Source organism: Arvicola amphibius, chromosome 4 (genome assembly GCF_903992535.2).
Source record: "Arvicola amphibius chromosome 4, mArvAmp1.2, whole genome shotgun sequence".
In the NCBI taxonomy this organism is placed as follows: Eukaryota; Metazoa; Chordata; class Mammalia; order Rodentia; family Cricetidae; genus Arvicola; species Arvicola amphibius.
Window position 1 is genome coordinate 144,107,260 of NC_052050.1, and position 27,722 is coordinate 144,134,981.

Genomic DNA, 27,722 nt, shown 5'->3' on the forward strand with positions numbered 1-27,722 from the left:
TTGGTAGGGTCTCAGAGGGTGCCTAGGGGTAGCAGACTGATGTCACTGGCTCATACCCAACAGTGTTGGCAGGAGGATGCGCCCCCACATCTTCTTTCTGCTCCACCTTGGGGCTTGCTTGTCCCAGCTCTGTATCGATAGCTGGTTGTATGACTCCAGGAGTTTTAAAGGCTGGTTTCAAATTTGAGAGATCAAGTCGTTCATCTACCTCAGTCTCCCGAGTGGCTGGGCTCAGATGTGCACACTAGGATTACCTGACGCTGCTTTCTCCTTCTCCCACGAAGGCTTCATTGTGTTCCTCCCCACCACCCCTTTTAGTGTATATGGTTGTTTTGCCTGTGTGCATGCGTGTGCATCCGTGTGTGGTGGTGGGGGTGCTGGAGGAGGCTGAGAAGAGAGTGCAGGGTCCTGGGACTGGAGTTACAGATGGTTGTGAGCCACCATGTGGGTGCCAGGAATTGAGCCAGATCCTCTGGAAGAGCAGCCAGTGCTCTTAACCTCTGAGCCATGGCTCCAGCCCCTCATTACATTTCCTGACAACATGTACCTAGAGTCAAGACCAAGGCTCTGACAGCTATGAGCCAAGGAAGGTTTCTGCTTTTTAAATGTTGTTTGTGGTGCCATGGTACCTTTCTCAGTCAGCTGCCTGGTTCCAACCTGTGTTGAAGTGCATTTCCATGCCAGGTGTGATTGCACGCACCTTTAATCTCAACACCTGGGAGGCAGAGCCAGACAGATCTCCGAGTTCATGGCCAGCCTGGTCTACATAGCAAGGTGCTGAAGAATAACAACAAAATGTGTTTCTGAGAGACTCCGACGGCCGCTGACATTCTCTTAGCATTCCTTTCAGATGTCTGGTTTCTCTGCTGGCTTGTAACCATTTCCCTCCTCTATCCCTCCCCAAAGAAATACCAGCCGTCGGATCCTGCCTTCGCCTACGCACAGCTGACCCACGACGAGCTGATCCAGTTGGTCCTCAAACAGAAGGAAACCATCAGCAAGAAGGAGTTCCAGGTGCGAGAGCTGGAAGACTACATCGACAACCTGCTGGTCAGGGTCATGGAGGAGACGCCCAACATCCTCCGAGTGCCATCTCAGCTTGGCAAGAAGGCCGGAAAGATGTGACCTGCGGGAGGGAAGTGGATCTGCTTTGTGATCTTGTGTCCTGCGCCTCTTGAGGTCAAGGGTGTGTGGTCTGTCTAGTAACCAGCACACAGGCTCCCATCATCAGGTGTGTGCCTTGTCTGTCAAGAGTCAATTCTCCTAGTTGAAACCAGGTTAATTATTACAATGGATCTTGTCTATACATTCCCAGCGTGTTTTTAAATGCCACGGTGCCTTTAACTAAGTTGTGAATACACGATTTGATCCTGAGCCATCGATTCAAGTGGGCGCCACGGAACTAACGTATTTTAACACTGGGGTTGTTGCCCTTTGATACTTTTCCAGTATGTATCCTCTATGAAGCCAGGCTTTGGCTGAGATCAGAAAGGGACTGTACTGTGGTGACTGTTTTACCTCCTTTCTTGGTGTTGGAGCAGCTCAAACAGATGCTAAATTTTTATGTCTTATGAATGTCTCAAGAGTCAAGGGTTGTTTGGGTAGGGTTTTTGTTGGGGGGCGGGCGTTGTTCTGTTTTTAAGATAGGCTCTTGTCTAGTCCGGGCTGCTCTTGAACTCACGGTATAGCTGAGACTAGCCTTCTTAGACTTTGAACATGCTGTCTCTTCCAGTTCCTTCTACCTTCTAGCCTTAAAAGTACGCTCTTTGTGGATGGGGAGATACAGCCCAGTGGGTAAAGGGCCTGCACTGCACGCATAAGGATCTGTATCTGCATTCTCGGCACCCATGCAAAAGAGCCTGCAGTAGCTACAGATGCCTGGAGGGGTGGGGGGGGCAGGGACAGGCAGATCCCAGGGTCTCACTGGCCAGCCGTTCTAGCTGAAACAGGGAACTCCGGATTCAGTGAGGGACCCTGTCTTAATAACGTGAAAAGCTACCTTAAGCCTCTGCCCTTCGTATTCTCCCACATAGGTGAGCACACACACACAGACACACACACACAGACAGGCTCCCACACCCACAAGCCCATACACACAGCGTGCTCTTTAGATCCATAGGGCCATCTCCCGGAGATATGAAGGAATTAAAGGGTCACTTTTCAGGCTGGCGCAGCGGTTAAGAGCACTGGCTGCTCTTCTAGAGGGACACAGGTTCAATTCTCAACGCCCACACGGTAGCTTACAACTGTCTATAACTCCAGTTTAAGGGGATCCAACACCCGCACACAGTCATACACTCAGGCGAAACACCAATGCACATTTTTTTTTTTTTAAAGTCACTTTCCATCTAAGTAGGAAAAAATGTTCAGAGTCCCTCCTCTCATGCTAACAGGGCTCCTGTTGCTGGATTGGCCTCTCCGGTGCCTGGAGAGAGGACTAAGCGATCCAGATGCTCGCTCCAACCGTTGTGAGGTAGAGAATGACTAGGAAGGGTCCTTTGGCCATGTCCTTCCAGTCCACGTCCTTGCTTCCATTTACTTATCTTGCTGGCTTTCCTGGCAGCCTTCTGGAAGGGAGTAGCCAGAGCCCGCTAGTTCCTCAAGATGAAGGAGCCCTGGGCTAGGGCAGGGTTAATACACAGGGGCAGAGCACTTACCACCCTTGCTCCCATCCTTGCCACCACCCCCAGACCTACCTCTCCTACCCTGCCACCCTCACTCCCATTCCAGACTTGCGTTTTGATTGCTACTTCCTAATTTGGGGGAGTTTTGTTGTTTTGCTACTTTGAGGCAGGGTCTTACTGGCTTCAGACTTTCATCCCTCCTGCCCTAGCTTTACAAATACTGGGATCACTGGTATGTGTCACCATGCCTGGTAAGATTGCTGCATTTAAAAATATATACATATATATATATATATATATATATATATATATATATATATATATATACTAGTTTACATATATATAGACTAGATTTTTATATAAATCTAGTTTAAAATATAGTTTTATATATATACACGTGTGTGTGTGTGTGTGTATATATATATATATATATTAAATTCAGCCCCATTTTCACCAATAGAGGGAATTTCACTGCTGCTCACCTCATACTGGAACTAAAGTGTTTCATGTTGCTCTTTTTTTTTTCTTCCTGGTTGTAATAAAATCTCATGAAATCTTAACATCTCTGCTAGGGGCAATCACAGGCCAGTGGAATGGACAGGGTGGAGGTAGTGGTTATTAATGAAGACTCTCTGTCTGTCCTTGTCATCCTGAAGATGAGGGGCATTGGTGACACTGGAGCACTTTACTCTGAAGGGCAAGACTGTCACTTGATTTATCTAATTACCTGTTAATGATCCACACCTATTTTTTATTTAATCTCTCCTACAATACTAGGGACCACTGCAAATTTCTGAGGTGGTTTGTATTTTTTTAAGTGTTGCAAAATTCATTAATATGCCTATAAAGGAAACTATACTCACTTGAACTCTGAAAATGTACATGTATATGTCTGTTCTGCATCATGTTTTTTTACTTCATAAAAATGCATTTCTACTGTGATAACCTAAGTGCATGGGGGAGGGGAGGGCACTGGTTCTGTTAACAACAAGTCTGGAGGCCTCTGCTGCTCCTAGGACCTTTGGTATGTTACTGGGTCAGCACTAGAGAGGACCGTCTAGGTGGGGTGAATTCCTGGGCTCTGAAATGCCACTTGGGAACTCTGGAGAATGAAGGGCAGTTTACCTCAAGGGCTTGACTGGAAAACATTGGCATTTCTAACCTTGCTGTAGCTCAGAGTTCATAGAGGCCATAACTACTCAATAACTGTTCTTGAGTGTGCACTTGGGGGCTGAGGGAAGATAGACACTAAGGGAAGCTGAGCCTGTGCTGAGCCACTGGTGGGAGCAGAGGTTGGTGATGTGGAAAGCCCTGGAGCTACCGAGGCTAGCCACTGGCTTGTGCCTGTAGCTACTCCTGAAGCCAACATGAGGAGCCCTGGAAGGGCCTGCCCTCTGGAAAAAAGGGGGGCTTTTTCCTTGCCCTTGCCTGGCTGCCTCCAGAAAGCCCAGCCAGGGCACAAGGGAGCATTGGATTAAATACCAGCAGACTCCCATTGGAGGTCAGTTTCCTGAAAAACAGATAGTCCTTGGCCCAAGTGTTTCATGTCGTCTTATTCTTAACCTTGGCACATGTCCTGGCCTCCCTGTTTGATTCCAGTATGTTACCCTTACTTCGGCAGTGGAGGAAGGAACGAGCAGCCCTGCCTTGTGCCATGCTCCACAGCTGTGCACATGCGTGATCGGGGTGTCGAGAGAGGCTGGTCCATGATGCTTTCCCAGTTGCTCTGTTGAGGCCAGAGTTCTTCACCCCTGGGTTTTTTGCCCAGTCAACCTTTCTTCTTTCCTTTTACTTTCTTGGTGTTTGGGGATTAAACCCAGTGTCTTGTGCATATCAATCCTGTGCTCTCCCCTTGAGCTACACCCGCAGCCAGTCCTCCACCCTACTTTGTGATGCTTTTATCTTTGTTTTTAGGCAGGTTCTCGTTGCCCAGGTTAGCCTTGAGCTGGCCACTGGTAACCTTTAACTCCTGATCCTCCTGCCTCCACCTTCCACGTGCTGGGAATATCAGGATGCTACCACTCCCACTTGTAGCGGTGGAGTACGGTACTGATTAAGGATCCTTCAAGACTGAAAAGCAGTCAGTTGTCTTAGATGGCAAATATGAACCCATGCCAACCCCAACTCTGGATTCTCCTACCTACTTTGTGAGCTACTAAATTGAGTTTCCTCTTCAACTGAGGACTCCATGGTATTTTGTTTTGATTTTCTTTTTAAATTACAGGTTTACTGTTCCCTGTATGTTGCTTTGGGGATTTTGAAGTTGACTGGTATTGCTTTTAAGAAATACCAAAGATGGGTGGTGGTGGCACACACCTTTAATCCCAGCACTCAGGAGGCAGTGGCAGGCGGATCTCTGTGAGTTCGAGGCCAGCCTGGTGTACGGAGTTCCAGGACAGACTCCATAGCTACTGAGAAACCCTGTCTCGAAAAACGAAACAAAAAGAAATACCTAAGGGATTAGGTGTGTAGCTCAGTTAGTAGGGTGTCTGCTTTGCATGCACAAAGCTCTAGGTTTGATCCCACCCTTCCCCACCCTCTCCCCCACCTGTACTACATAAACTGAGCATGTGATGCCCACCTGTAATCCCAGCCAGCACTTGGGAGGTGGAAACAACGTGACCAGAGGTTCCACTTCATCCTCAGCAGCACAGGGCAGTTTAAATCAGGTGGGGATATGTGACACCTTGTCTTAAAATTAAAAAAAAAAAAAAAAACTTAAAGTTTTCTAACACTAAATAAAAAGATATTTCCTTTCAAAGATTTGTGTCTGTACTTTACTTTTGCCGTGTGTCCCAGCCGTGATCTGGTGCTGTGACGCAAACACAGAGCGGAAGAGCCAGGCAGCCTTGCATGAAAACCTGAAATGGGAAACCAAAGCAAACCTGCCTTTCCAGCAGATCCCACCGGGTCCTTTGTTCCTCTGGTGGGAATAACACAGCCACAGTACCTGTTTTGAGTGTACCTCATGACATGACTGCAGTCTGCAACAGTCTGTACTTTGCAACATGAACTGATAAGGGTTCAGAGGGAGACACACACACACACACACCCCACCCACCCCCAGCTAAGCACCACTCATCAAGAAGAGCCAGGACCTTTCTGACAGTTTATGACTGCCACCTATGGGCCAAAAGTGGCACTTGCTGGATGAGGGCCCCCTGGCCTCAGCCCATTCATGGAAAACTCTAGAGGGGTGTTGCCCATCCTTCAAATCCAAAGTGTCAGCACACAGCTGTCCTTAGCTTAATAACCAGACAGATGGATCTGGTGTTTGGGGCTTCTTTTTTGGCACCATCTTCAGGATCTTTGTGATCTTGCCTCTTGGGGCATCCTGACTATCAATCAATTCTGACCTAAAACTGGCTTAGTTGGCCCAGCATCTCCCACAACCCAAAACTCAAGAGTAAATATTCTCAGCATTTTAATTCTGTTCTTTCACACAGAAACCTGTATCCTGCCTGAGCCCTGGAAAGGGTCGTGTTGGAGACAGAGTTGTGCCCCCTGCCCCCAGAGTTGAGGGGAGAAAGCTGCATTTGTCCTTGCTTGTGGCCGAGTGCTTGGTTCAGGCTGCACCTTCACTGCAGAAGGGAGCACTGAGATACTGACTCTATCAGACAAATGAGACAAACTTAGACTTGAAAACCTTAGCTGCCCGAGTCACATCAGGGCATCGAAGTGAGGCTTCATCGGGGTGGGGCGGCACACAACACACCTATAGTTGCAGCTACTCAGGGAGAGTCCAGGACTTCTGCGGGGGACTGCGGCAGCCCAGGCGATTGAGAGCTCCTAACCTATTTGACTTTGAGGATTAGAAAGGGAGTCAGCGAACTATGGCCCATGTTCATACAGCTTTTAAGGCAAGAGAGACTTGAACATTCAATGGATGAATTAAGGAAAAATCAAAATGATAGTGTCCCATAACAGAAATTACATGATCTCCAAACTTTAGTGTTCATAGATGGAGATTCATTAGGCCCACCCGGGACAGTTATTCACAGCAGCTGAAACTTTATGCCCTCCCCAAGATGATCGAGCCTCAGAGATACACCATCAAGGGGAGGTCAGCCAGACTGACAATGTACTCGGATAGATGGACAGTCTCGGGTAGAGGTGCAGGGGATTCCTCCTGATGCCTCTCCTTAAACACTTTCCTCTTCAGTCTCCCTTCTAGAAAAAACCCACTGTCAAAACTAGCATGGCACACATGGACCGTGCCTGGACTGTCTCCTCAGTGGTCTGTCTGGACTGTGTCTGGAGATGCCTCTCCACGTCTCCCTCCCAATTGTGGCATTCAGCTCAGGAGTGCCTTAGATGGACAGTCAGGGCAGTGGATGGCCAGGAGCTCTTGCTGTCCAGGTGACCTAACCTTGCTTAGTGCAGTTAGAGACCGTCTAAACAAGGTGGACGGTGCCTAAGGAGCAGTCAAGGTTGTCCTCTGGCCTCCCGTACCTGTGCATGCACACCAACATGACCATAAGTAAGTAAATAAAGTGGTTCTGAACACGGCTTGTTTAAAAAGAAAACAAAAGGAGCCAAGCGCGGTGTGGTGGCCTAGGACTGTGGTCCCAGGACTTGAGAGGTGGGGGCAGAAGTAGCAGAAGTTCAGGGTCATGCTGAGACACATAGTTCAGACCTAGTCTGGACTGCATGAGACCCTGTCTCAGAAATAAAATAATGGGGCCAGGGAATAGCTCAGCAAGTAAAAGCACTTTCGCACCAAGCCAAATGACCGGCTCGGCTGAACTGAGATGTAGGCCAGGCTGGCCTCAAACTCTTTGTCTTCCCAAAACTAGGAATAAGGGAGTATGCCAACATACCCAGCTATTTTGATTTATTTGTGATAAGGTCTCCTGTAGTCCAGACTGGCCTCCAACTTGTTATATGGAGGAGGATGACCTTGAACTCCTGATGCTCCAGCCTCCATCTCCCAGGCACTAGGATTACAGGTGATCATGTCCGGCACAATTCCCTTATTTTATAGTTGAAAACAAACAAAAACAAAATAGATTTTGAGAGAGAGAGAGAGAGAGAGAGAGAGAGAGAGAGAGAGAGAGAGAGAGAGAGAGAGAGAGAGAGAGAGAGAGAGAACACGCAAAAGTTGTTTGGGGAGGCAGTTCCATAAAGCAGAACAGAATTTACCGCTCTCTCACAGCAGAGTGATCTGTTTCCTACTATAGTCACATTTAACATTCCTTACTACATAGGAATGAAGAAACTGATTCCAGGTGACTTTTAAAAAGGATCAGGCCTGGTGGCATAAGCCTGTAATCCCAGCAAGCGGTAGGTGGGAGGCAGAAATAGCAGTATTCTAGGTCAGCCTGGGCTCCATAAGCAAGATAGTCTAAAATAATAAATTAAATGCTATAAAAAAATAGTGTTTCGCCGGGCGGTGGTGGCGCACGCCTTTAATCCCAGCACTCGGGAGGCAGAGGCAGGCGGATCTCTGTGAGTTCGAGGCCAGCCTGGTCTACAAGAGCTAGTTCCAGGACAGACTCCAAAAGCTGTAGAGAAACCCTGTCTTGAAAATCCAAAAAAAAAAAAAAAAAAGTGTTTCGCAGAGAGCAATTCCTTATCTCTGGCAACTGTCAACTCTTAACGTGGCCCAACTCAAGACACCAGAGACCCTGAGACACAACTAAGCCCGGGAACCTTCCTTTCGAGCTCATGTTTCTACACGAGTCCACAAACGAAATCGGAAGTGGCGTGCAGCCACGGGGCGGAGCAAACCTCCAGCCGGTTATCCAGCTGACCGGAAGAGGAAGGTGCAGCCGGAATAAGGTCCCCTCCCACTTTCCTGCAGCCGGTCGTTCTTAGGAGCGTGTGTCCCGGCGCTACCGCGTCGCTGGACAAATGGTGAGATGCCGAGCGGAAGCCGTTGCCCGGATTGCGGCTCCTCTGAGCTCGTGGAAGACTCGCATTATTCGCAGAGCCAGCTGGTGTGTTCCGACTGCGGCTGTGTGGTCACCGAAGGGGTCCTTACAACCACCTTCAACGACGAGGGCAACCTCAGAGGTACTGGTACCTGGCCTCGGGCCCTGGGGGGTAGCCTGGTGTGATGGAATGCTTAATCCCAGACTCTTAGCGGTCCCCACCCCCTTTTCTTGGTCGTGCGCACAGAAATGTGGGAGAAGCTTGCTTTAAAAAGAAAAAGTAGCTGGAGGCGGGTGCTCTTCCATCTATTTTCCCAGTACCTACTATGGTGCCTGGCATTTAGTGGGTATACTGATGGTGAATGGATGAAACGGAAAAGGTTTCACTCCTCTTTTCGGACCTGGTCAGTGTTGGAGGCTTGTTGACAAATTATTCGGGACTACAAGATGAACCATTTGGGAATAGAACGCGAACCATTACCCCACAGTAATTTTTAGCACTAACTGGCAAAATGTTCCTCCTGTCCTTCCACACCATTGTTTAGTTCAGCGAGACCTTTGAGTCTCTACCACTTTGGGAGATTGAGCGACCCTTTCCCAGGTGTATCCCAAGACAGTCGTGCATATCAGCTATTTACATTATAATTCATAACACTAGCAAAACTACAGGTATGAAGTAGCAACGAAACTAAGTTTATGGTTCGAGGTCACAACATGAACTGTATTAAAGGGTCACAGCATTAGAAGGTTGAGAACCGCTGTGCTACCTCAAAATTGAATGCACCAGAGAAAAAGCTGGGACATTGGGATCACCAGCGTTGCTTTATATAGTTCAATACTGGCTGTCTTTGGTGCTACATGAAGACATAAAAAGCCAGGTGAGCCTTTACTGTTACATGGATGGGTATCTTCTCTGAGATGTGAAGTATATTCGCAATAACTTGAAATCTCCCTGGTTTATGTGGTCAGAGGACAAGAAGATGATGAATGGATAGAGGCCACCTGTGCTATTTGTTTATTAATAATTTGTATATTATTTACAGAAGTGACATATTCCCGAAGCACAGGGGAAAACGAGCAAGTTAGCCGCAGCCAGCAGCGAGGTAAGAATCACCCTTTTCCTCCTCAAATTTCAGCTTTGCTTTTTTTACGTGACTCTTTAATGTTTGAATATTTGTACGGGTGTTCTAATTGCATGTATGTGTGTATACCGTGTGCATGCCTGGTGCCCGTGGAGTCAGAAGAGGGTGTTGGATCACATGGACCTGCAGTTACAGGTGGTTGTGAGCGGCCTTGTGGGTGCTGGGAACTGAACCGCAGGTTTTCTGCTAGAGCGGCAAGTGCTCCCAACTGCTGAGCCGTCTCTCCAGCCCAGAGACGGCTTTTTATTATTCAGTGGCTTGAAAGAAAATTGTCTTGACGTCCTAATCCATCTGCGTGTGTTCTTGCTGTCAGCATTACTGGTGTTAGGCTAGAAGAGAACCGTGATTGACGGGTTGTGTGCCTACAGTCCCAGCACTCAGGAGAGGCAAGAGGACAGACTTTGAGGTCAGCCCAGCTGACATAGTTTGTGTGTCTTAGAAACCAGAAGGAATAGAAGTAGATGATAAAGTAGCCTCAAGAAACCTTGGTAAAAGCTTGGCCTTTGGAGCTGGGGTGGGGAGTAAGTTGGTAATAGAGTATGCACCTATCATGTGTAAGGCGTGCAGTTCAATCCCCAGAACCCCCCAAAAAAAAAAAAAAAAAAAAGGAACTTTGCCCTGTCTATAAGTCAGAATAGCTCATAAAAGGGTGGTGGATTGAATGTGACCTTCCCACAGGTGGTGTTCTGTACCTTTGGAAGGAGCACAGTTCTAACGGCTAAGACTACAGCTCAGTGATAAAGAGCTTGCCCAGCATGCTTGAGGATCAAGTCTAGCTCCAGTGCACACGCCACGTCAAGTGTCCTGTTAGTACAGAAAGGCATTTTTTGTTTGTTTGTTTTTGTTTTTTGAGACAGTGTTTCTCTGTAGTTTTGGGGTCTGTCCTAGAACTCACTTTGTAGACCAGGCTGGCCTTGAACCCACAGAGATTCTCCTGCCTCTGCCTCCCGAGTACTGGGATTAAAGGCACGCACCACCACCACTGCCCGGCTAGAAGGGCATATTATTTGTGCATCTGCTATATATGGCAAGTTTAACGGAATTAAGTCCTAACTGAACTTCCTTTGACCTCTCTGCTCTTAATATGTGTTTTCCTAGATCTCCGCCGAGTGAGAGACCTGTGTCGGATCCTGAAGTTGCCCCCAACGTTCGAGGAGACTGCCATCTCCTACTACCAAAGGGCTTATCAGCTGTCTGGCATCCGCGCTGCGAGGCTCCAGAAGAAGGAAGTGTTGGTTGGATGCTGTGTTCTCATCACCTGTCGGCAGCATAACTGGCCCCTGACCATGGGCACCATCTGCACCCTGCTGTACGCAGATCTGGACATGTTTTCTGGCACCTACATGCAGCTGGTGAAGCTTCTGGGGCTGGACGTGCCAGCTCTGTGCCTGGAAGACCTGGTGAAGTCTTACTGCGGCAGGTACTTATCCAGGAGGCAGCACGGGGTAGGCAGCTGTCCTGGCAGATAGCTGTCCTGGCAGATGTGTGCTTTCGCCAGAGCCTGTCTTCCCTTCCCAACCCGTGCTCACCACCGTTTGTACATTTCCAGGACGCTGTAGTCTTCCCATCCCCTTCCCATCACAGGACTGTGATAATGTTTAAAAAAAAATCCTTAGCCAGCCTTGGCATAGGGCTGTTTAGTTGCCCCCCTCCTGCTTTATGAATGGCAGTCACTGGAATTACATGGCAGGGGCCCCGCTACAGCAGGATTGCCTCTATATGGAGTCCAAAGATACTAGTTAGTGGTTGAACAAGGTTTGAAGCTAAGGTTTAGTGAGATTTTTAGTTGTTTGGTTTTAGACAGTCTCATACAGCTCAGGCTGGGCTTGTACTTCTGATCACCTCACCTCCATCTTCCTACCACTGAGATTACAGGTGTGCACCATGATCCTTGGGTTTGCCCTTTGTTTTTTTGTTTTTTTCTTTTTTTTAAAAAGGGGTTTTTGTTTTTGTTTTCTGACAAGTATACTTTAAAACCAAACCAAACCACAAAAATGGCTGTTGAAGTTTGGTAGCACACACTCTTGACCCCAGCACTTGGGAGACTGAAGCAAGAGTATCGCGTTCTAGACCAGCCTGGACTTGGTTAAAAGAAGCAAACAAGGCTAGGCAGTGGTGGTGCACACCTTGACTCCCAGGACTCGGGAGGCCGAGGCAGGCAGATCTTGTGAGTTTGAGGCCAGCCTGGTTCACAAAGCAAGTTAAGGGACAGCCAGGGAGGGATGCTACCAAACAGTTGAAACATGGTCACATCCTAAGTAGACACATACAATGGTGCCCTTCCTGTAGAGCAAATGGAGACACGGGAATTGTGCTCGGCTGTAGTACCATTCACCTGGCACGTCCCTGCCCCCTTTGCTCAGTACCTTGCTCCCATGACCTTGAGTGTCTCTAGGACAAACTAGCTTCCCCATTCATCTTGGGTAGACTACCCTGCTCGCCCCGGAAGAACACCCTGTTATTCACTTGACCTTCATTTTGGTTGTTTCAGCTTCAAACTGTTCCAGGCTTCCCCATCCATGCCAGCCAAATATGTGGAGGACAAAGACAAGATGCTGTCTCGAACCTTGCTGCTGGTGGAGCTGGCAAATGAGACATGGCTTGTTACTGGGCGCCATCCCTTGCCTGTCATCACTGCAGCCACCTTCCTGGCGTGGCAGTCTCTGCGGCCTTCAGACCGACTGACATGTTCTCTTGCCCGGTTCTGTAAACTGGCAAACGTGGACCTGCCCTACCCGGCCGCCTCCCGGCTGCAGGAGCTGCTGGCTGTGCTGCTGCAGATGGCCAGCCGGCTGGCTTGGCTGCAGGTCCTAAAGCTTGACAAGCGGACTGTGGTGAAGCACATCGGTGACCTCCTCCAGCACCGCCACATGCTGATACGCATGGCTTTCCGAGATGCAACAGCAGAAGCGGAGACCCAGAAGCAGCAGCCGGGGGGACAAGGACACCAGGAAGCGGAGGATAGTACCTTTGATTTGCCCAAGAGGAAACGCCCAGCCAGTCCTGCACCTCTCCTCCCACCCTGTATGTTAAAGCCTCCCAAACGGACCCATTCCACCCCCTTTGTTTCCGAAGTGACTGGAGATGAGAACATTTCTGATAGTGAAATAGAGCAGTATTTGCGCACCCCTCAGGAAGTTAGAGACTTTCAGAGAGCCCAGGCTGCTGGCCAGGCAGCCATGAGTGCCCCTAACCCTCCCTGATGCAGGTTCTTCCAGGTGTGGCCAGTAATTCTGACTAGGATTTGCTGATAGGCCTGCCATGTTGCAAGAAGTAAATGTATATGACCCTTGGATATTCCTTTTTTATTTAAGGAAACCAAGAGTAGCAGTTAATTGGACCCAGCGCTCTGGAGATATTGGGAGGTGCATGGGATGTCTTTGGTGCAGGGGAGCACCTTGGCTGTCCAGTCTGGGTCGCACTCCTAAGACTGCTGAAGATCTGCCCAGCTCTCTCCTGCTGTGGTGTGAAGTCAGTATATTGCTGTTGTAAAAGAGGTGGCATCGACCATTACATGAGCAGGAGCAGCGATTCCTGGCCCGTGTTTGCTCTGGGCTCTAGTGGTCTTAGGCTTCCACCTGCCTCCTCTACCTCGTTAACAAAAGGACCATACGGTGGACTACAGCTGTCGCTCAGAGGGCTTTGCAAGATTTTAATATATTAAAACAAAGAGGCATCTGCTAGAAAACATTCTATTGTATAAAACCAGAGCTTTTAAAACATGTTTTCTTTGGCACTTGGTTCCCTCCCTCCCCTTTTCCCGGCATATTGCAAAAAGCTCTCCAGTGCTAAGGCGTTGGCAGGGTAAGCAGCAGCCAGCATACGTGGGAGAGTGATACAAAGCTTCTCCTCTAATATTGTCTGTGCAGCAAGCATAAATAATGGGGCCCATCTCAAGGAGGATGGATTCTCCCCCACTGTGCTCTCTCACCAGCCCCGGGTTCCCTACTGCTTCCCAAGGCCCAAGAATTCCTCTACTTCCATGTGGTTCTGTAGTAAAAAGGCATTTTAGGTTGGGGAAGATGGGGCTGGAGATTTTAGCAAGTAGTGAAAACGCAGAGCCTCGAGCAACCTGGATCCAGGTGCTCCCTCAGCCTGGTGGGGTTTTGGTGAGTTGGGAGACGGTTTGGCATTTCAGGTTCCTAACTGGAGTTAGAAATCGGATTACCATGGCTTTGCCACAGAAGCCTCATGGAGGCATTTTCCCCAGTCCCTTGGAGTTGGACAGCTGAGAGCAGGCAGTGGGTATTGTCACTGAGCAGCTGAGTGGAGCCACTCTCCAGACCATTGGACAGGTTGTGCTCAGATCCAAACCTCAGCTCCTCCCCTTGAGTCTTTAGGCACTTGGTAGTATTGCTTTCTCAGGTCTTGTTCTGAACTCTGTTGGAAGGATTGTGTACCACTTCCTAGGGATCACATCTCCCTAATAGTGCACCTCTCCCACCTGCCCACCTCCTGCGGGACTCAGCTGGTCTCAGAGTTACCTACACTCCGCCCCTCCCCCCTTGCATAGTTTATCTGAAAAGGCAGCACCTATTACTCCTCCTGGCCGGGCACCTGGCTCACCTGCGAGGCTGGTTTCCCAAACCAGAACTGGGGGAGAGGCCTGGGATCTTAGCAGTCACGCGGTGCCTCCTGAAGCTGGTGAGAAAAAGGCAATTCCCAGGTTTCCTGAGCCTATTGGGGCTGGGCTTGGCCACTCCGTTTATGGGTCACCCCACAGATCGACGGAACTTTTATCCCTACCTGGGAGGGCACCCCAAGAACTTGACCATCAAAACTGGTCTAAGCTGATGTCTGGGATTGTCTGTCGCTACTGCTGAGGGATAGTGCAGACAAGTGGCAAGCATCTGCCTTCTTCCTTTCCCAGCCTGGGTAACTAAAGATGGTGAGCCCAGGGGCAGCCATCAGCATGGCCACCTCAAACCTACACATCGGTAGACAGCTTGGACCGCCCAGGAGGATCGAGGAGTAACAAGCCGGTGTGGCCGGCCCACTCTAAATCCAGCCCGCCTCTGCCCTAGACGGTGGTCTCGCTTTTCCAGAGGCCGGTCTTCATGCAGCCTCCTGCTATGGCCTCTGCGCCGGTCACACTGGCATCCTCATACTTGCCCCCCTTGGGGGCGCCGTTAAGACTGGTAGTGTTGAGCGGGTATGAACGGCGCTTACTCTCCCTCTCCAGTGCGCTGCCGCTGCCCTTGAGATTGTCACGGCTGGCGCAGCGGCGCTGTCCGGGTCGCCCCGTCTCAGGGATCGGCGCTGCGCTGGTGTCGGAGCCCTCCGACGGCGTAAGCATGGGCTCGCCCTCGAGTGGAAGGCCGTCGCCGGGGCTATTGCGGCTGCTGCCCAGGTAGCTGTCGGAAGGGCTATTGTGCAAGCTGCCGCTCTCACTGGACAGCAGCTCTGGAGCTCCTGTGGACGCGCGCAGCGCCTTAAGCCGGCTCTTGCCGCCAGTCTCTCCAGCTCGGTAACCCTTAGCCCGACTCTTGTGTACTCGGCGCCCGTGATGCAGGTTGTTATGGTGCCGGGGAGCTAGGCTGCCACGGGAGCCCGTGGGCTCTGGCTCTCCATCCCCGCGGGCAGCCACACCAGCCTCGCACACCTGACTCTGGGCCACCTGCAGATTTGTGAGTTTGCACAGGGGCGCCGGTGCACGGCCACTACTGCCACTTGGGGAGGAGGACTTGAGGGAGGCCGGTCCGTCCAACACCGGGGATCCATCCTCCGCAGCAGTTGGTAGGGCCCGGGGTTGGGCGTGGGAAGCCGAGGGTGAAGCAGGAGGGCAGCAGGCGCGCCAGGAAGCCCGAACATCCCTACGCCTGGCACAGTGGTGCGTGAAGACAAAGAGGCCCAGAGCTGAAGCTGCCACACCATAGAGGCAGCTACACACCACTCCAGGCAGCCAGCGCTGAGACACCGCCAAAGCGCCACAGGCCCACATAGCCAGGTACAGGAAATGTGTGGTCATCAGCGCCCCCAGCTGGACTCCCGGAGAATACACGCCATCACCATCCTCTGGGGGCGCAGGTGTTCCTACCCCTGCGCCAACCGTAGCCAAAAGGGAACCAGAGTCACTCAGGAGGACGCCACTGCTCCGGAGCCTGGTGGAACCCCTCAGGTCTTCCCCTGGCTCCAGAGACAGCCTACTGTTACCCTGCTTTGGATTCTGGGCCACATGACCCCGTAAGTGCAGGCCTGCACACAAGAAGTAGATCCAGGTGATGGGCAGAATCAATGCCACCGGGATGTAGAAAGCGCCAAGGCTTGGACGCCACACCAGCCAGCAACTAGGGGGAGACAGAGGTAGTGGATGAAGAGTTTGGAGAGCCCAGGAGCTGGGGCACAGGCTGGGTGGTCGATGAGGTAGGATGTGGGAAATAGAGAGGTGAGGCGGGCCCTGGCTTAGTCAGCATGCAGACTGGCTGGGTGGAACAGCAGGCATGGATGGGGCTGGTGTGAAGGTTGGGGCAGGCAGACGGTGATGATGAGGCAGGAGGGAGTGGTGCTCACTAGGGACTGTGGTCCCGGTAGTTGTGGATGTTGACCGCAGCGGTGATGCCGCAGATTATGAGGGGGATCCCTCCAGCAATCAAGTAGAACCTGGAGGTGGGGGAGAGATCGTGCACTGGAGGTAAGGGAACCAGGTGCTTGGAACCCTCAAACTGACATCTCTGTCTTTTTCTCTGCCTCCTTAAAAATCTGTGTTATTTGGGGAGGTGGGGTCGGGCTGGAATGTAAGGCCTCCTAAGGAAGAGCAGCTTCTTCAGAACTTGGCCGAGAACTGTCCTAGGGGACAAGGACCAAAATTGTTCTCTCCAACCCAAAGCAGTCTGAGTGCGGGATGTCAGGAAGGTTTTTAGGATCCCTGCCCAATCCCTTTGGTGTCACCTCCTTCCCCAGCCTTGTCATGCCTAAGAAGCTCATCTCTTGCCTTTGGAGAGTGATCCTGGGGATCCTGTTACTCATCCCTACCCACCCCCCAGCTTTGCTACACCTGCCTTGGGTCTTGAGGCCCCTTCCCATAGCTGAGAACTGGAAGCACTTACCGGAGCATGGGGCGAGGACCAGGAGGGGCTGCATCCCCTTCTTCTGGAGGGGGGGCCCTCCAAGTGAGCTCCTTGTGGAGGACTCGAGCCTTTACCCCCATCCAGAGCAGCGTGGACAGCGAAGAGTAGTGCAGAGTGATGCCCACCTACAAGGTCAAGGCACTGAGGCTTGGGACCTGAGCTGCTGACTGGGCTACACCCTGGAAGTCAATGGCCGTGTATGTTCCCACTACTCCCATGCCTCCAGCATCCCACCCAGCTACTCATCATACTGGTCCTCGCTGGTGTCCTCCTGCTTCCAGCCAGGGCTCTCTCTCACACCCCAGGGATTCTCCGGGATCCAGGCAGGGCAGTCTGGCTGATATGTGGCCTCTCCTCCGCTGTGCACCCCCCCCCACTCTCCCCTCTGAAGCCCCATCTCCAGTGATCTTGGAGCTAGTCTGACCATGCCTGTCACTCCACGCGCCACCCATCCCTTCCAGACCCTCCAAGGCTAGTACAGAGAACAGAGGAGCTGAGGGCTATTTCCATAAACCTTATTTTCCTTGCTAAGCCCCCTCTTCCCCTGAAGTCGCTCACTTTAGAGTCCCCACCCCCTTCTTACCGCTTGGCAAACCATTTGGTAGTTGGTGAGAGTGATGCCCCCCACGAAGACAGCGGAGGTCATGGCCATGTGGAAACACAGGTTCAACAGCATGTGCCAACCCTTCCGGGACACATGGATGGAGCTGCCCCGGAAAGAGTCTTTTATTAATGAGCCGTCTAACCCCCTACAGAAGCGGTTCTCAACCTATAGGTAGAGACTCCTTTGGGGGCCGAATGACAGTTTCACAGGGGTCACATATCAGATAATCTGGCATATCAGATATTTACATCACAATTCATAACAGTTGCAAAATTACAGTTATGAAGTAGCAATGAAATAATTTTATAGTTAGGGGTGTCACCGCAACATGAGGAACTGTATTAGAGGGGTAGCAGCATTAGGAAGGTTGAGAACCACTGCCCTACAGGGTCTCAAGACCACTAGGAGAGCCAAATAGAGGAAGATAAATTATCTATGAGCATGTGTATAAATGTGCTCCAGGCCATGGGAAAGAAGGCCTTAACCTCCCCATCCCCACCTCCCCACCCCCCAGAAATGTGTTCCTTATCCCCGGAGCCTGGCCAGGTCATGGGGACCTGCCTGGAGAAGAAATATCCGCCAGCCTGTGTGAGCCCAGCCCCACCCACTCCCTCTTCCCGGCAGCAGGCTCACCTGTGGTTAAGGATGTAGGTGATAATGGTAGAGAAAAGGCAGAGCAGCAGCAGAGCCGTGCAGGGGTACACTACAGGGTGCAACACAGCTCCAGAACCTCCCACCTCCCGTGGGAATGCACTCAGCTCCTGGGAAAGAGTGGGTGGGAGGACTGAGCAGACCCTGTCTGCCCCCTAAGCCACTTTCCCTTGTCTTGACCTCTGCCAGCCTCGGACCTACATACACCTGGATGCTTTGGTCCATTCGGTAGGTAGAATGCAAGTCTGAGGACAGCCACTAAAGGAGGTGACCTCAGGAAACACTGACCACCTCACTCCTTCTGGTGTTTTGCCTTTCTGGGGCCTGGAGAGACGGCCCAGTGGTTAAGAACACTGGCTGCTCATCCAGAGACCCTGTGTTCAATCCCCATCACCCTCATGGCAGCTCACAACCACCTCTAACTCTAGTTCCGGGGGATGTGACACCCTCACACAGATATACATGCAGGCAAAGCAGCAATGCACATAAAATAAAAAGAAATAAATGACTTTTTAGGAATTCAGATGAGCTAAGAGGAAGAAGGCTGCCGTGGTAGGCTGTGTGTCTGTGGGTACCAGCAGAAGCTGGATGAAGGAATAAGATAAGGGAACGGATGACTCCACATGTTCCCAGGTTGTTTTTCTTGGGGTGGGGGGTGTGGTATGCAAGGGTATTCTCTGTGTAGCCCTGGCTGTCCTGGAACTTGGAGACCAGGCTGGCCTCAAACTTACAGAGATCCACCTGCCTCTGCCTCACAAGTGCTGGGATTAAAAGCATGTGGCACCCTTGTCCGGCCCCAGGTTGTTTTTTAATAGATGAATTCAGGTCAAAATAGGTAGGCGAACACAGGCATTGCCTATTATCTCAGCACTTGGGTAGTAGAGACAAGAAGATAAGCAATCCAAGGTCATTCTCAGCTATATAGTGGGCTGGGCTACAAGAAATCCTATCTCAAAAAAACAAACCAACAAATAAAAGGCACCAAAAACGCGGGACCTGAAGGACAAGCGAGATGGTTCCAGCTCCCTCTTGAAAGCTGGAGAGGCGTGGAAGAGGCTAGAGGATCATTTCCCATGAACTTTGACATCAACAGAGCACAAGGCTGCTGTCCTTTCTGTATTTTCTTGTGGCTCCAAGAGATCAAAGTACTAACTACAGTCTCTATCTCCCACACATGTTCCGTCACCTCCCTGCATTTCACACACACACACACACACACACACACACACACCATTATACACACCATGAGCACAGCCACGTTGCCCAAGTGCTGACAGTACAGGGAGCTGACATTGGGCTGGCTGAAGCGGAGCTTGCAGCCTTCGGAACTCCAGCCCCCGTGCCCCTCCTGGTTCCACCATGCTGCCATGGGGTCCGCTCCTTCAGCCCAGTGCCGCAATGAAACGGCCACTGGCTCAGTCAAGTTTCCCACGCCGCAGCCGCCTGCAGGGACAGGGAAGTCCGCATAGACACGTGAGACCATGAGGAAGGCCGCCGAGAGAGAGTGGCAAAGCAGAGCAATTTTTGCAGGGATCCTGCCGACCTGGGGACAGAGCTAGATGCGGTGAGGGTGCCAGTCTACCCAGGTAGACTGAGCCAGAGAGTGGGGAAGAGACAGGTAAAACCATGGGAGGCCCCCTACCCCAGGTTCCCATTGGCTGCAGAGGGAGAGACAAGGAATCCCTGGAAGGAACAGTTGACATCTGGGAAGAGGGATGGATGGGGACAGGAGAGAAACCCGAGAAAGGGACTAAACAGAGCTACGTGGGAGAAAGTACCTGTGACATGGATCATAGAGCCCCCACCCTACCTCTATATCTCTCCATTAATACAGTTATTAACCCATGTGGTTGACAACATCCTCTGATGACATAGCATTTGGGTCTCAGAAAAAAACTTGAGTTTTCAAGGAAGGGCCAGGAAGCTGGCCCTGAACTAGGGATTCAGATGAACATCATAATGCCATAGTCCAGGCACCTTGCACTGCCGCTCACTTCTACTGACTCTTTCAGTGCCTGTCGGCTGAAGTGTGCACTCCTAAGGGCAAGGACCCAACTGTGCTCAAGCGTATCTCAGTCCAGCAGAAACCGGCACATGCTAGGTACTTAACGTGTTCCCACCCGGCCTGGAAAGAGCCCATTTTAGGAACAACAAGAGATCCCAGGGTAGTGATAGCCAAACCATCATGGCACACAGGACCCTGCATGGCATGTAAAAGAAGGTAGATATTATAAACCAATGATAGTTGAAGGGGCTCTGATGTGCACAGTGGTGTTTTCAGATGGTAAACCCGATGTTCTGTGTCTGGAATACAGTGTGGGTCCCATTGTCGACGGATATTGCCTGGTGAGCAAGGCCAGAGTTTGGAAGATGGATGGAAAGAGGGACTCAGATGGAAAGACACATGGGGGAAGAGCTGTTCCTGATAGGGCAGGGTTACAACGAGCCACTAAGTTCCTGGGGGACCAGACCACAAAAAAGAAAAAAAAAGTGTATCCTTCCCTCCTGCTCTGGTCTCTACCCTCTGTGCTGTGTCTGGAAGTTCTGACCACCCGCCACCTCTAACCCCAGTGCCACCTGAGGAGCCTCTGGCTGGGGTAGCTCCAGGGCATTAGTCAAGGATTTCACTACTTTGGGAGGCAGAAGCCACTGTGGGGCAACCCACAGCCTTCGTGTTTTCCTTCATATAACACTGACGTTAATGTTGAGCTTCCAGGATGTGCTCCTGTAGTATCGCTTACCTGCCTGGCGCCCATGGGTGGCAGGGCAAGAAGTCGGGGGTTTGGTGTGGAGGGAAGGAATTGAGGCTTTGTGCTTACAGCTTTCTGATATGCCATATGCTTAGGATATAAGATTGTCCTATGTCTGGGATATAAAACCATGTCCCCCTAATCCTGTTCTCCACCAAACAGACCATCCCCACTGCCACCCTCTTGGAGAAACTCTAAGGTTGCTGCTACCCTCTGCCAACTGTACCAGGGCAGTAGGGAGCCATGAACGTGAAAGGGAAAAGACAGACATGTAGGAAGTTAGTCCCTTACTGGTTCCTGCAAATATGACTGGGGTGGCCACACCACGCCTCTTGCCAGGCCCAGCTGCTCCGGGACGGGAAGTGTTGCCGTGGCTGCGGAAAAGACGGCCATTTCTGAAGACCAGCAGTTGCAGGGTGCAATCTGGAGGGACTGGGGGAGCCAGGGCAGCCGGAAGGGTTGAGAACAGGCTGGGGGGCAGCTGGATGGAGGCCAGGGCCACGCTATTCTGAGGGGACATAGGAGGTCCTCAGAGATACTCAGCATCCCTGGGCTTTGACGTCTCCCAGTCCCTTCCTATCTCCTGCCTTGCCCCTCCTCCCACCTTTTGCCTCCTCTCATACCCACCTCCACCAGGAGACACCTGCATCTCAGCACCGCCCTCCTCAGCTTCTGGTCCCCACCCCCATGCCCTTCCCTTCCCCTGGTGCCCACCTTGATGTGGAAAGAGGACAGAGAAATGTTGGGCCTCCCAGTGGTGCAGCGGAAGCGGAGCTGCTGATCAGCGAGGGGCTCAGGCTCGATGGGGACGTTCTGGCCAAGGCCTCCTGGCTGCGCAGCCAACACTCCTCCCTCCCTTCTCTGGAAGGCTGTGCAGGTCAGGCCCACGTAGCTGTGAGGCTTGATGAGGTAGGCCTCCAATGCCACATTCCTTGAATTCTGGGGACAGAGAACTGGTCACCCACTGTCTGAGATCTAGAGGCTCTCTGCTCTTCAGATCTGCTTCAGCCACGCCCCTTACCCTTTATGGCTCACTGTCTTTTCCAAGCATGGAAAGTCTTACATAAGCCATGGGGTCACCCACCCCCCCATACACATACACCTCCCAGACACAGGTCTTCTCCCTCCCTTGGAGGTATCGTTCCTCTCATGCACTTCCTGTTTTCTACCCGCTGATTCTGTCGCACCACCTCAGATGTCAAGCAGGGTCCATGTCTACCCCTAGCCATATGTCCCCGAGTATCTAGCACCATATCTTATACATAGACGCTCTGCTATAGTGTGCCTTCTACCAGTTTAGAAATGACGGACTCCCAGCACTCGGGAGGCAGAGGCAGGCAGATCTCTAAGTTCGAGGCCAGCCTGGGCTACAAAGCGAGTTCCAGGACAGGCTCCAAAGCTACAGAGAAACTCTTGCACTTCTGGTCTAAGAATCACAAAAACTGGCCCCATCCACTCTGAGGCCCCCTCTCCACAGTCCCAGCCCCTGAAGAGTCCCTCCCATGCCAAGCTACAGTACCACAGAGATGTGCTGGGCGTGGGGGCTGAGGGCAGCTCCTCCGATGCGCTCCAGGGCACCCACAATGCCGCTGCAGGCTTTGTCCTCTCGCTGGGCCAGCCACAAAAGGTGCTCGTCCACCAGCATCAGGTTGCTGGCCATGTCCACCATGACATCCACCAACTGAGGGAGGAAAGGAGGGAGGGAGGGAAGGAGGGAGGGAGGGCAGTCACTGACAGCAGGAGTGCTATTTGGGACCCAGGACTGATGCACATGTGAGGCCTGAGATGATGGAATGATAGCTTCCAGGGGGTCCAGAGGATAGGTTGAATCTCACCTCTTTGATCTGGTCAACATAACCCAGAAATTTCTGGATCATCTGAGCCACGTAGACGACGTCCATCATGTCTGAAAAGCTGGCAGCCTCAGCGGTGTACACTCGCAGCTGGTGGGCCAGGGTCAAGGCATTGGAGGCATTGATGGGCATCTGGGGGTATTAGGGGAAAAGGAGATCAGGCTAGCGGCTGCTTTCTGTCCCAGGACCTAGGGCCACAGGGCAGGAGAGGAGCCAAGACCATGCACTGGGACTATCATGTCACATAATGACATGAGTCCCCGTCATCACAACTCTAGGCTACTCAAGCTAAGTATCACTATCCCAAGGGTGATGGTGTAAATCACTGTGATGGTGGATAGATCAGCTAGAGTAGGGTACAGGCCTGGCCCCTGGAAAAGGTCTCACTAAGGAACTCTGGCTGTCCTAGAACTCACTACATAGACCAGACTGGCCTTGAATTCACAGAGATCCACCTGCCTCTGCTTCCTGAGTGCCGGGATCAAAGACGTGCTCCGCCATGCCTGGCAGCTGTACCCACTTTTAATGCACAGTTGAGAACAGAGGTGCAGCCTCCCCCATGAGGTATTAGGCTCCATCCCAGCCAATTCTGGGAATCAAAGTTGCAGAGGGGGTGTGTGCCCCGGCCTTACCAGCACAAAGGTGTAGAGCACCCGAGTGATGTCATTGGTGTAGAGACAGTGGGAGTAGTCCCCTGGCTCCCAGCGGCCAGCTCGGTCACACCGGCGTGAGGCTCGAGTACCTGGGGCTCCCCCACTCAAGGGCACAGAGGTGAAGGGGTACTGTAAGCAGGACTGGTAAGCTGTGATGCCAGCCAAGGTTCGCGGCCACCTAGAGGAGGTAGATGTAGGAAGAGGCCGTGACTAAGACTCCTTGAGACAAAACGCCCTCCCCTCCCAACCCCAACCTAGGACTATGACACCAGACACGTTGAGCTTGGTCAAGGGTGCAGTAAAGACTGTCCTGGCAGTCATCAAGGGGTTTTCCAAGTTCTGCTTTCTCTGTTTGTTCTGACAATGCTATTGCAGGCAATATATGGGGGTGCAGTGCAGGGATCTGGGTTCACAGACAAGCTCTGTCAATTATCGGACAAGTTGCTGATCTTTTCTGGGCTTTGGTAGTCTTGGCTCTATAGTGTGGAGGATAATTAATACCCATCCTGCATACAGAGAGGGTCTCTAGAACATTAAAATGTGACAGTGTAGTAGAAAGCTTCTGAATACTAAAGTGGGAGGAGGCAAAAGTCATCTTCTTGAGATGTGACAGCAAGATTGTGGGCTAATGACCAAAGGGAGTCCACGGAACTGGAGGAACAAGGGAGGAAGAAGGCACAGGAGACCCTAGTCTCTTGTGTCTCATAGGGTGGAGATGCGGGGGAGGAGTGGGGAATTGCCATTTATAAAGCGAAGCGACCCACCTGAAGTCCCCACGGTTGTTGGTCACGCGCTCAGCGGGGCAGTAGGAGGCGGAGGTCTCCAGGACTACTATCTCCACCTTCTTGCTGGTGTTGCCTTGGACCGTGGACACGGAGCACTCCCACTCACCTGAGGCCCACACGCCGATGTGAGACAGGGTCAGCTCACTGCAGAGGAGGGGTGGGGGAACTGGCTTGGTGCACCTTGACACAAGCTAGGGTCAACTGAGAAGATGGAACCTCAGTTGAGAAAAGGCCTCGATCACAGTGGCCTGTAGGTGAGTCTGTGGGAGCATTTTCTTGGTTTGTGTTTGGTGTGAGGGAGCCCAGCTCACCGTGGGTGGTGCCACTTCTGGGCAGGTAGTCCAGGGTTGTTTAAGAAAGCAGGCTGAACACGAGGAGTCAGTAAACCATGTTCCTCTCTGCTTCAGTTCCTGCCTTCAGGTTCCTACCCTGCTTGAGTTCCTGCCCTGGTTTCCCTTCCTTTCCTCCCCAAGTTGCTTTAGGACATGGTGTTTACCACAGTAATAGGAAGCAAACGAAGATACTTGGTGAGCACTCTCAGGCCCAGCCCAGCCCTCCCCTCAGTGCCCCCGCTCCCCCAGAAGCCCATCAGCCTATACCCTGTTCTGGGACACCAGTTCTGGTTCTTCCGTTAATGGAATAAGAATTACGTGTGCATACATACTCTTCCATGTAGGCACTAATGTGTCAAATGCCACTTAGCCTCGTTTTAACAAGCGTTTACTATCTTTCTTGGGGGAGGGCTTTAATTCTAACCTCTATTGAGACCATTTATAATTGTAGTTTTAGCTCTCTATAATCTCAATCTCCCCGCCCCCATCTCTCAGAAGCATGTTTAGAGGGGAATGAGAACCGTGGCTCTCCCTCTCCATGCCCTAGGCTAAAAAGGGACAGCAGAGCCTGTACCTGGTAATGAAGGTACAGTCATGGATGAGGTTTTCCGCAAGGACGATGCCTGCCTGCTCATCACCCTCCATAGGGGCCCCGTTGTGGTACCAGTGGATGCGGGTATCATTGCCCAGGTAGCTGGCAGAGCACTGGAAGGGCAGACGGTCACCCTGGAACACCACTTGGCGCAAGGATGGGATGAGGTAGTGCGTATGAAGTTCCAGAGCCCCTTCTGTGGACAGAAGGCAGTGATAAGACCTGAGCGCATGCGCAGGGGCGCCTACACGCAGGAGTGTCTCCAGTAGTGCGATAGGATCCCTTAGCTTGTATTTAAAGGGTAGCGCATAGTGAGAGTAGAATCCCATAGGGTAGGTCCTGATCCTCTGCCTCTAGTGATCTCTGGTTGGGAATGGGAGGGATCAGAAAGAATCCTCCCAGTTAAGAACACAGAGGAATACAGGAGGAGACCAGGTGAAAATATAAACAAGTCCGCAGTCCTAAAAGAGGTTTAGGCGTGCTGATGGAGGGCTACCCTGTGGAACTGAGGGAAGGTGGCAAGTCTGGGAAAACACATCCATCATATAACACACAGGGCCCAGAGAGATTTGACCTAGCAAGCTGTGGTGAGGGGCTGGCTCGCTGGGGCACGGGACAGGTTTCTCACCACAGCGGAGCTGGGGCTCGTGGAGGCTGTTCAGGACCTGGGCGTGCAGGGCACTGGGGTAGGCACAGAGTGTACGCTCCGACAGCTGCAGGGAGTGATTCCGGGCCCAGGGTAGCAGCCAGCGCAGGTGACAGTCACAGGTCAGAAACTCAGTGCCAAAGTCCCTGCAGGGTGGGTCCAAGAAACAGTGTGGGCTCATGGCAGTGGGGGTGAAAGTCAGCAGGAAAGGGGTAGAGAAGACAACCTGGGGTACGTGTGTGCCCTGCTACTCAGGATATGATTTGGGGGGCGTTTTCTGGCAGTCTGCACACTCAGCAGGCACGATACAGGCTAGAAATGACCACATATTTGGCCCCAGTCAGTGTGCCAAGTGGAGAATTGGAGTTTGGGTAGGGACAGTGTGGGGTGGCAGGCAGGTAATATAGGATCTGGGAGTTTCTTTAGGCCTGAGGGGAGGGTTGAGGTCTGGGCTTCAGAGTCCCCTGGGTTCAGGTGTCTCTCTCCTGGGCAGAGGAAGGGACCAGGCGTTCTGTTCCTGTACAGGGAGAGGATACTCACACAACCCTAAGGGCTGGCAGCTCATCAAAGACCCCAGGCTGCAGACTGGAGAAGATATTCCCAGATATGTTTCTACAGAGGGCAGGGAAGAGTGAGGTGAGATCTTAGGGTCTCCCTGGGCCAGGAAAGTAGAGAGCTGGAAGGAGAAAATGCAGGCACCGGAAGGGTCTGGCCCAGTCTTTTTCCTCCCAAGCCCTCCCCCTCCCCACTTCTCTCCCTCTCTCAAAGACCTATCTATCACTCACAGTCTCAGAAGTCTGGGGAGACCTTGAAATGTCTCAGAGGTGAGACAGCCAATCCGGTTGTTGGAGAGATCCCTAGAGAGAGAGAGAGAGAGAGAGAGAGAGAGAGAGAGAGAGAGAGAGAGAGAGAGAGAGAGAGAGAGAATCAGCAAGTCCACTCAACAACAGGACAGAGATTCAATTCTGTGAGAGACATTCAGCTGGAGATTATGTGGGCAGTAGGCCTGGGCCTAATGCCACAGCAAGCTGGAAACACCCCCACAACTGGTCCCAATGTACTGGATAGAGGCTTGGTGTCTGAGAAGGGACAGGGAAGGGTGGGTCCTAGGGGTAGTGGCTCATCTGGGATATTGGGGGGGGGGGTGAATAAAGAGAGGGCTGGGAGTGGGGTGGGTAGGACAAGCCACTCACAAGCGTTTCAGCTCTCCCAGACCTAGGAAGGCTCCAGGCTGCACAGTGCTGATGACATTGTTCCTCAGGTCCCTGCAGGAAGCAGTGGGGAGGCCTTCACACTTCTGTCCCAGGGCTACCCTGCTCCTTGGGTGGGACATCCTGTCACCACAGGGGCTGGCTTTTTGTGGTGCTTGACTTCCTTCTAAGTTGGCCTCCCTACATACCCACCCAACAGGTCTCTGTAGCTTGTCTGGCCACCAATAAGGAGAACGGGTCAGAGAAATGTCTGCAAGCTGAAGTCCCGTGAAAAAGAACAAATCCGGGTTGAAAATTCTGCGGACCAACTCATGATTCACTTGCCTAAGGATGATGAAGACTTGTGTTCTGAAGGGGAAGCCACAATTATCTTGGGCTATCTTTAGTTCCCTTCCTAGCCACTTAGCCCCCACCTTTGTATCCAGTCTGACATCCTCTTGCCTATCAGCTAAGACCTTTGTGACTTAGCAGATAACCAGCTTCCCCAGCCCCAAAGCTAAGAATGTCATCAGCAGATAGCACGGGAGACCCAGAACAGCCATTCCTCCACTCTCCTGTAATGCCTACCTACTCTTGTCTCTAATTTGGTTAACGCATTGATCGATGGATTTCTTTGTTCTGGGACTATAAAGTTGATGTCACCTCCTCCGTGGTGGAGCGTGTAATTTGGAGCAAGCTGAATTCATTCCTAGGCACAGTCGCTCACTGTGGCTCAGAACAAACTCTCTTTGGGACAGGAGCTGTGTCTTATGACAGCTTATCTACAGGAAGCAAGAGATGTGATAGGAAGGACTTTAGATAGTAAAACAGGGGCAAGGAGTGGAGAAAGCTTCTCGCTAGGAGTGAGGAGCCTAGATTTCCCCGCGTTCCTTCACAGGGGGCCACTCTAGGACCTTACAGGGCTGTTCAGGGAAGTCTTTGAAAACTGCAGTACCTAGA

General features: G+C 51.6%; 3 protein-coding genes across 4 annotated transcripts in view; 2 read left to right on the forward strand and 1 right to left on the reverse strand.

The window, feature by feature from the left end:
* Positions 1 to 1,374, forward strand: part of Rab11fip1 (RAB11 family interacting protein 1) — a 32,359-nt gene extending 30,985 nt beyond the window's left edge. For both annotated transcript variants that reach the window (XM_038328113.1, XM_038328114.1), the window contains one exon: positions 907 to 1,374. In XM_038328113.1, coding sequence (XP_038184041.1) covers positions 907 to 1,125 — 219 coding nt within the window. In that variant the 3' untranslated portion in view covers positions 1,126 to 1,374. The remainder of the gene's footprint in view (positions 1 to 906) is intronic.
* A 7,016-nt stretch (positions 1,375 to 8,390) lies between these two features.
* On the forward strand, positions 8,391 to 12,932 carry Brf2 (BRF2 RNA polymerase III transcription initiation factor subunit). Its single transcript, XM_038328690.2, has 4 exons — positions 8,391 to 8,639; positions 9,541 to 9,600; positions 10,738 to 11,059; positions 12,131 to 12,932. Exons 1-4 carry the CDS (start codon positions 8,486 to 8,488, stop codon positions 12,840 to 12,842), a joined length of 1,248 nt encoding a protein of 415 aa, XP_038184618.1. The 5' UTR covers positions 8,391 to 8,485; the 3' UTR covers positions 12,843 to 12,932.
* A 333-nt stretch (positions 12,933 to 13,265) lies between these two features.
* Positions 13,266 to 27,722, reverse strand: part of Adgra2 (adhesion G protein-coupled receptor A2) — a 40,332-nt gene continuing 25,875 nt past the window's right edge. The window contains exons 3-19 of the mRNA XM_038328689.2: positions 26,766 to 26,837; positions 26,358 to 26,429; positions 26,113 to 26,184; positions 25,555 to 25,718; positions 24,909 to 25,122; positions 23,982 to 24,146; positions 23,197 to 23,395; positions 22,547 to 22,696; positions 22,231 to 22,392; positions 21,426 to 21,650; positions 21,003 to 21,219; positions 19,205 to 19,404; positions 17,944 to 18,071; positions 17,290 to 17,413; positions 16,686 to 16,831; positions 16,150 to 16,239; positions 13,266 to 15,926 (exon numbers count right to left, since the gene is read on the reverse strand). Of these exons, the coding sequence (XP_038184617.1) occupies positions 14,660 to 15,926; positions 16,150 to 16,239; positions 16,686 to 16,831; positions 17,290 to 17,413; positions 17,944 to 18,071; positions 19,205 to 19,404; positions 21,003 to 21,219; positions 21,426 to 21,650; positions 22,231 to 22,392; positions 22,547 to 22,696; positions 23,197 to 23,395; positions 23,982 to 24,146; positions 24,909 to 25,122; positions 25,555 to 25,718; positions 26,113 to 26,184; positions 26,358 to 26,429; positions 26,766 to 26,837 (3,667 nt within the window). The 3' untranslated portion in view covers positions 13,266 to 14,659. The remainder of the gene's footprint in view (positions 15,927 to 16,149; positions 16,240 to 16,685; positions 16,832 to 17,289; positions 17,414 to 17,943; positions 18,072 to 19,204; positions 19,405 to 21,002; positions 21,220 to 21,425; positions 21,651 to 22,230; positions 22,393 to 22,546; positions 22,697 to 23,196; positions 23,396 to 23,981; positions 24,147 to 24,908; positions 25,123 to 25,554; positions 25,719 to 26,112; positions 26,185 to 26,357; positions 26,430 to 26,765; positions 26,838 to 27,722) is intronic.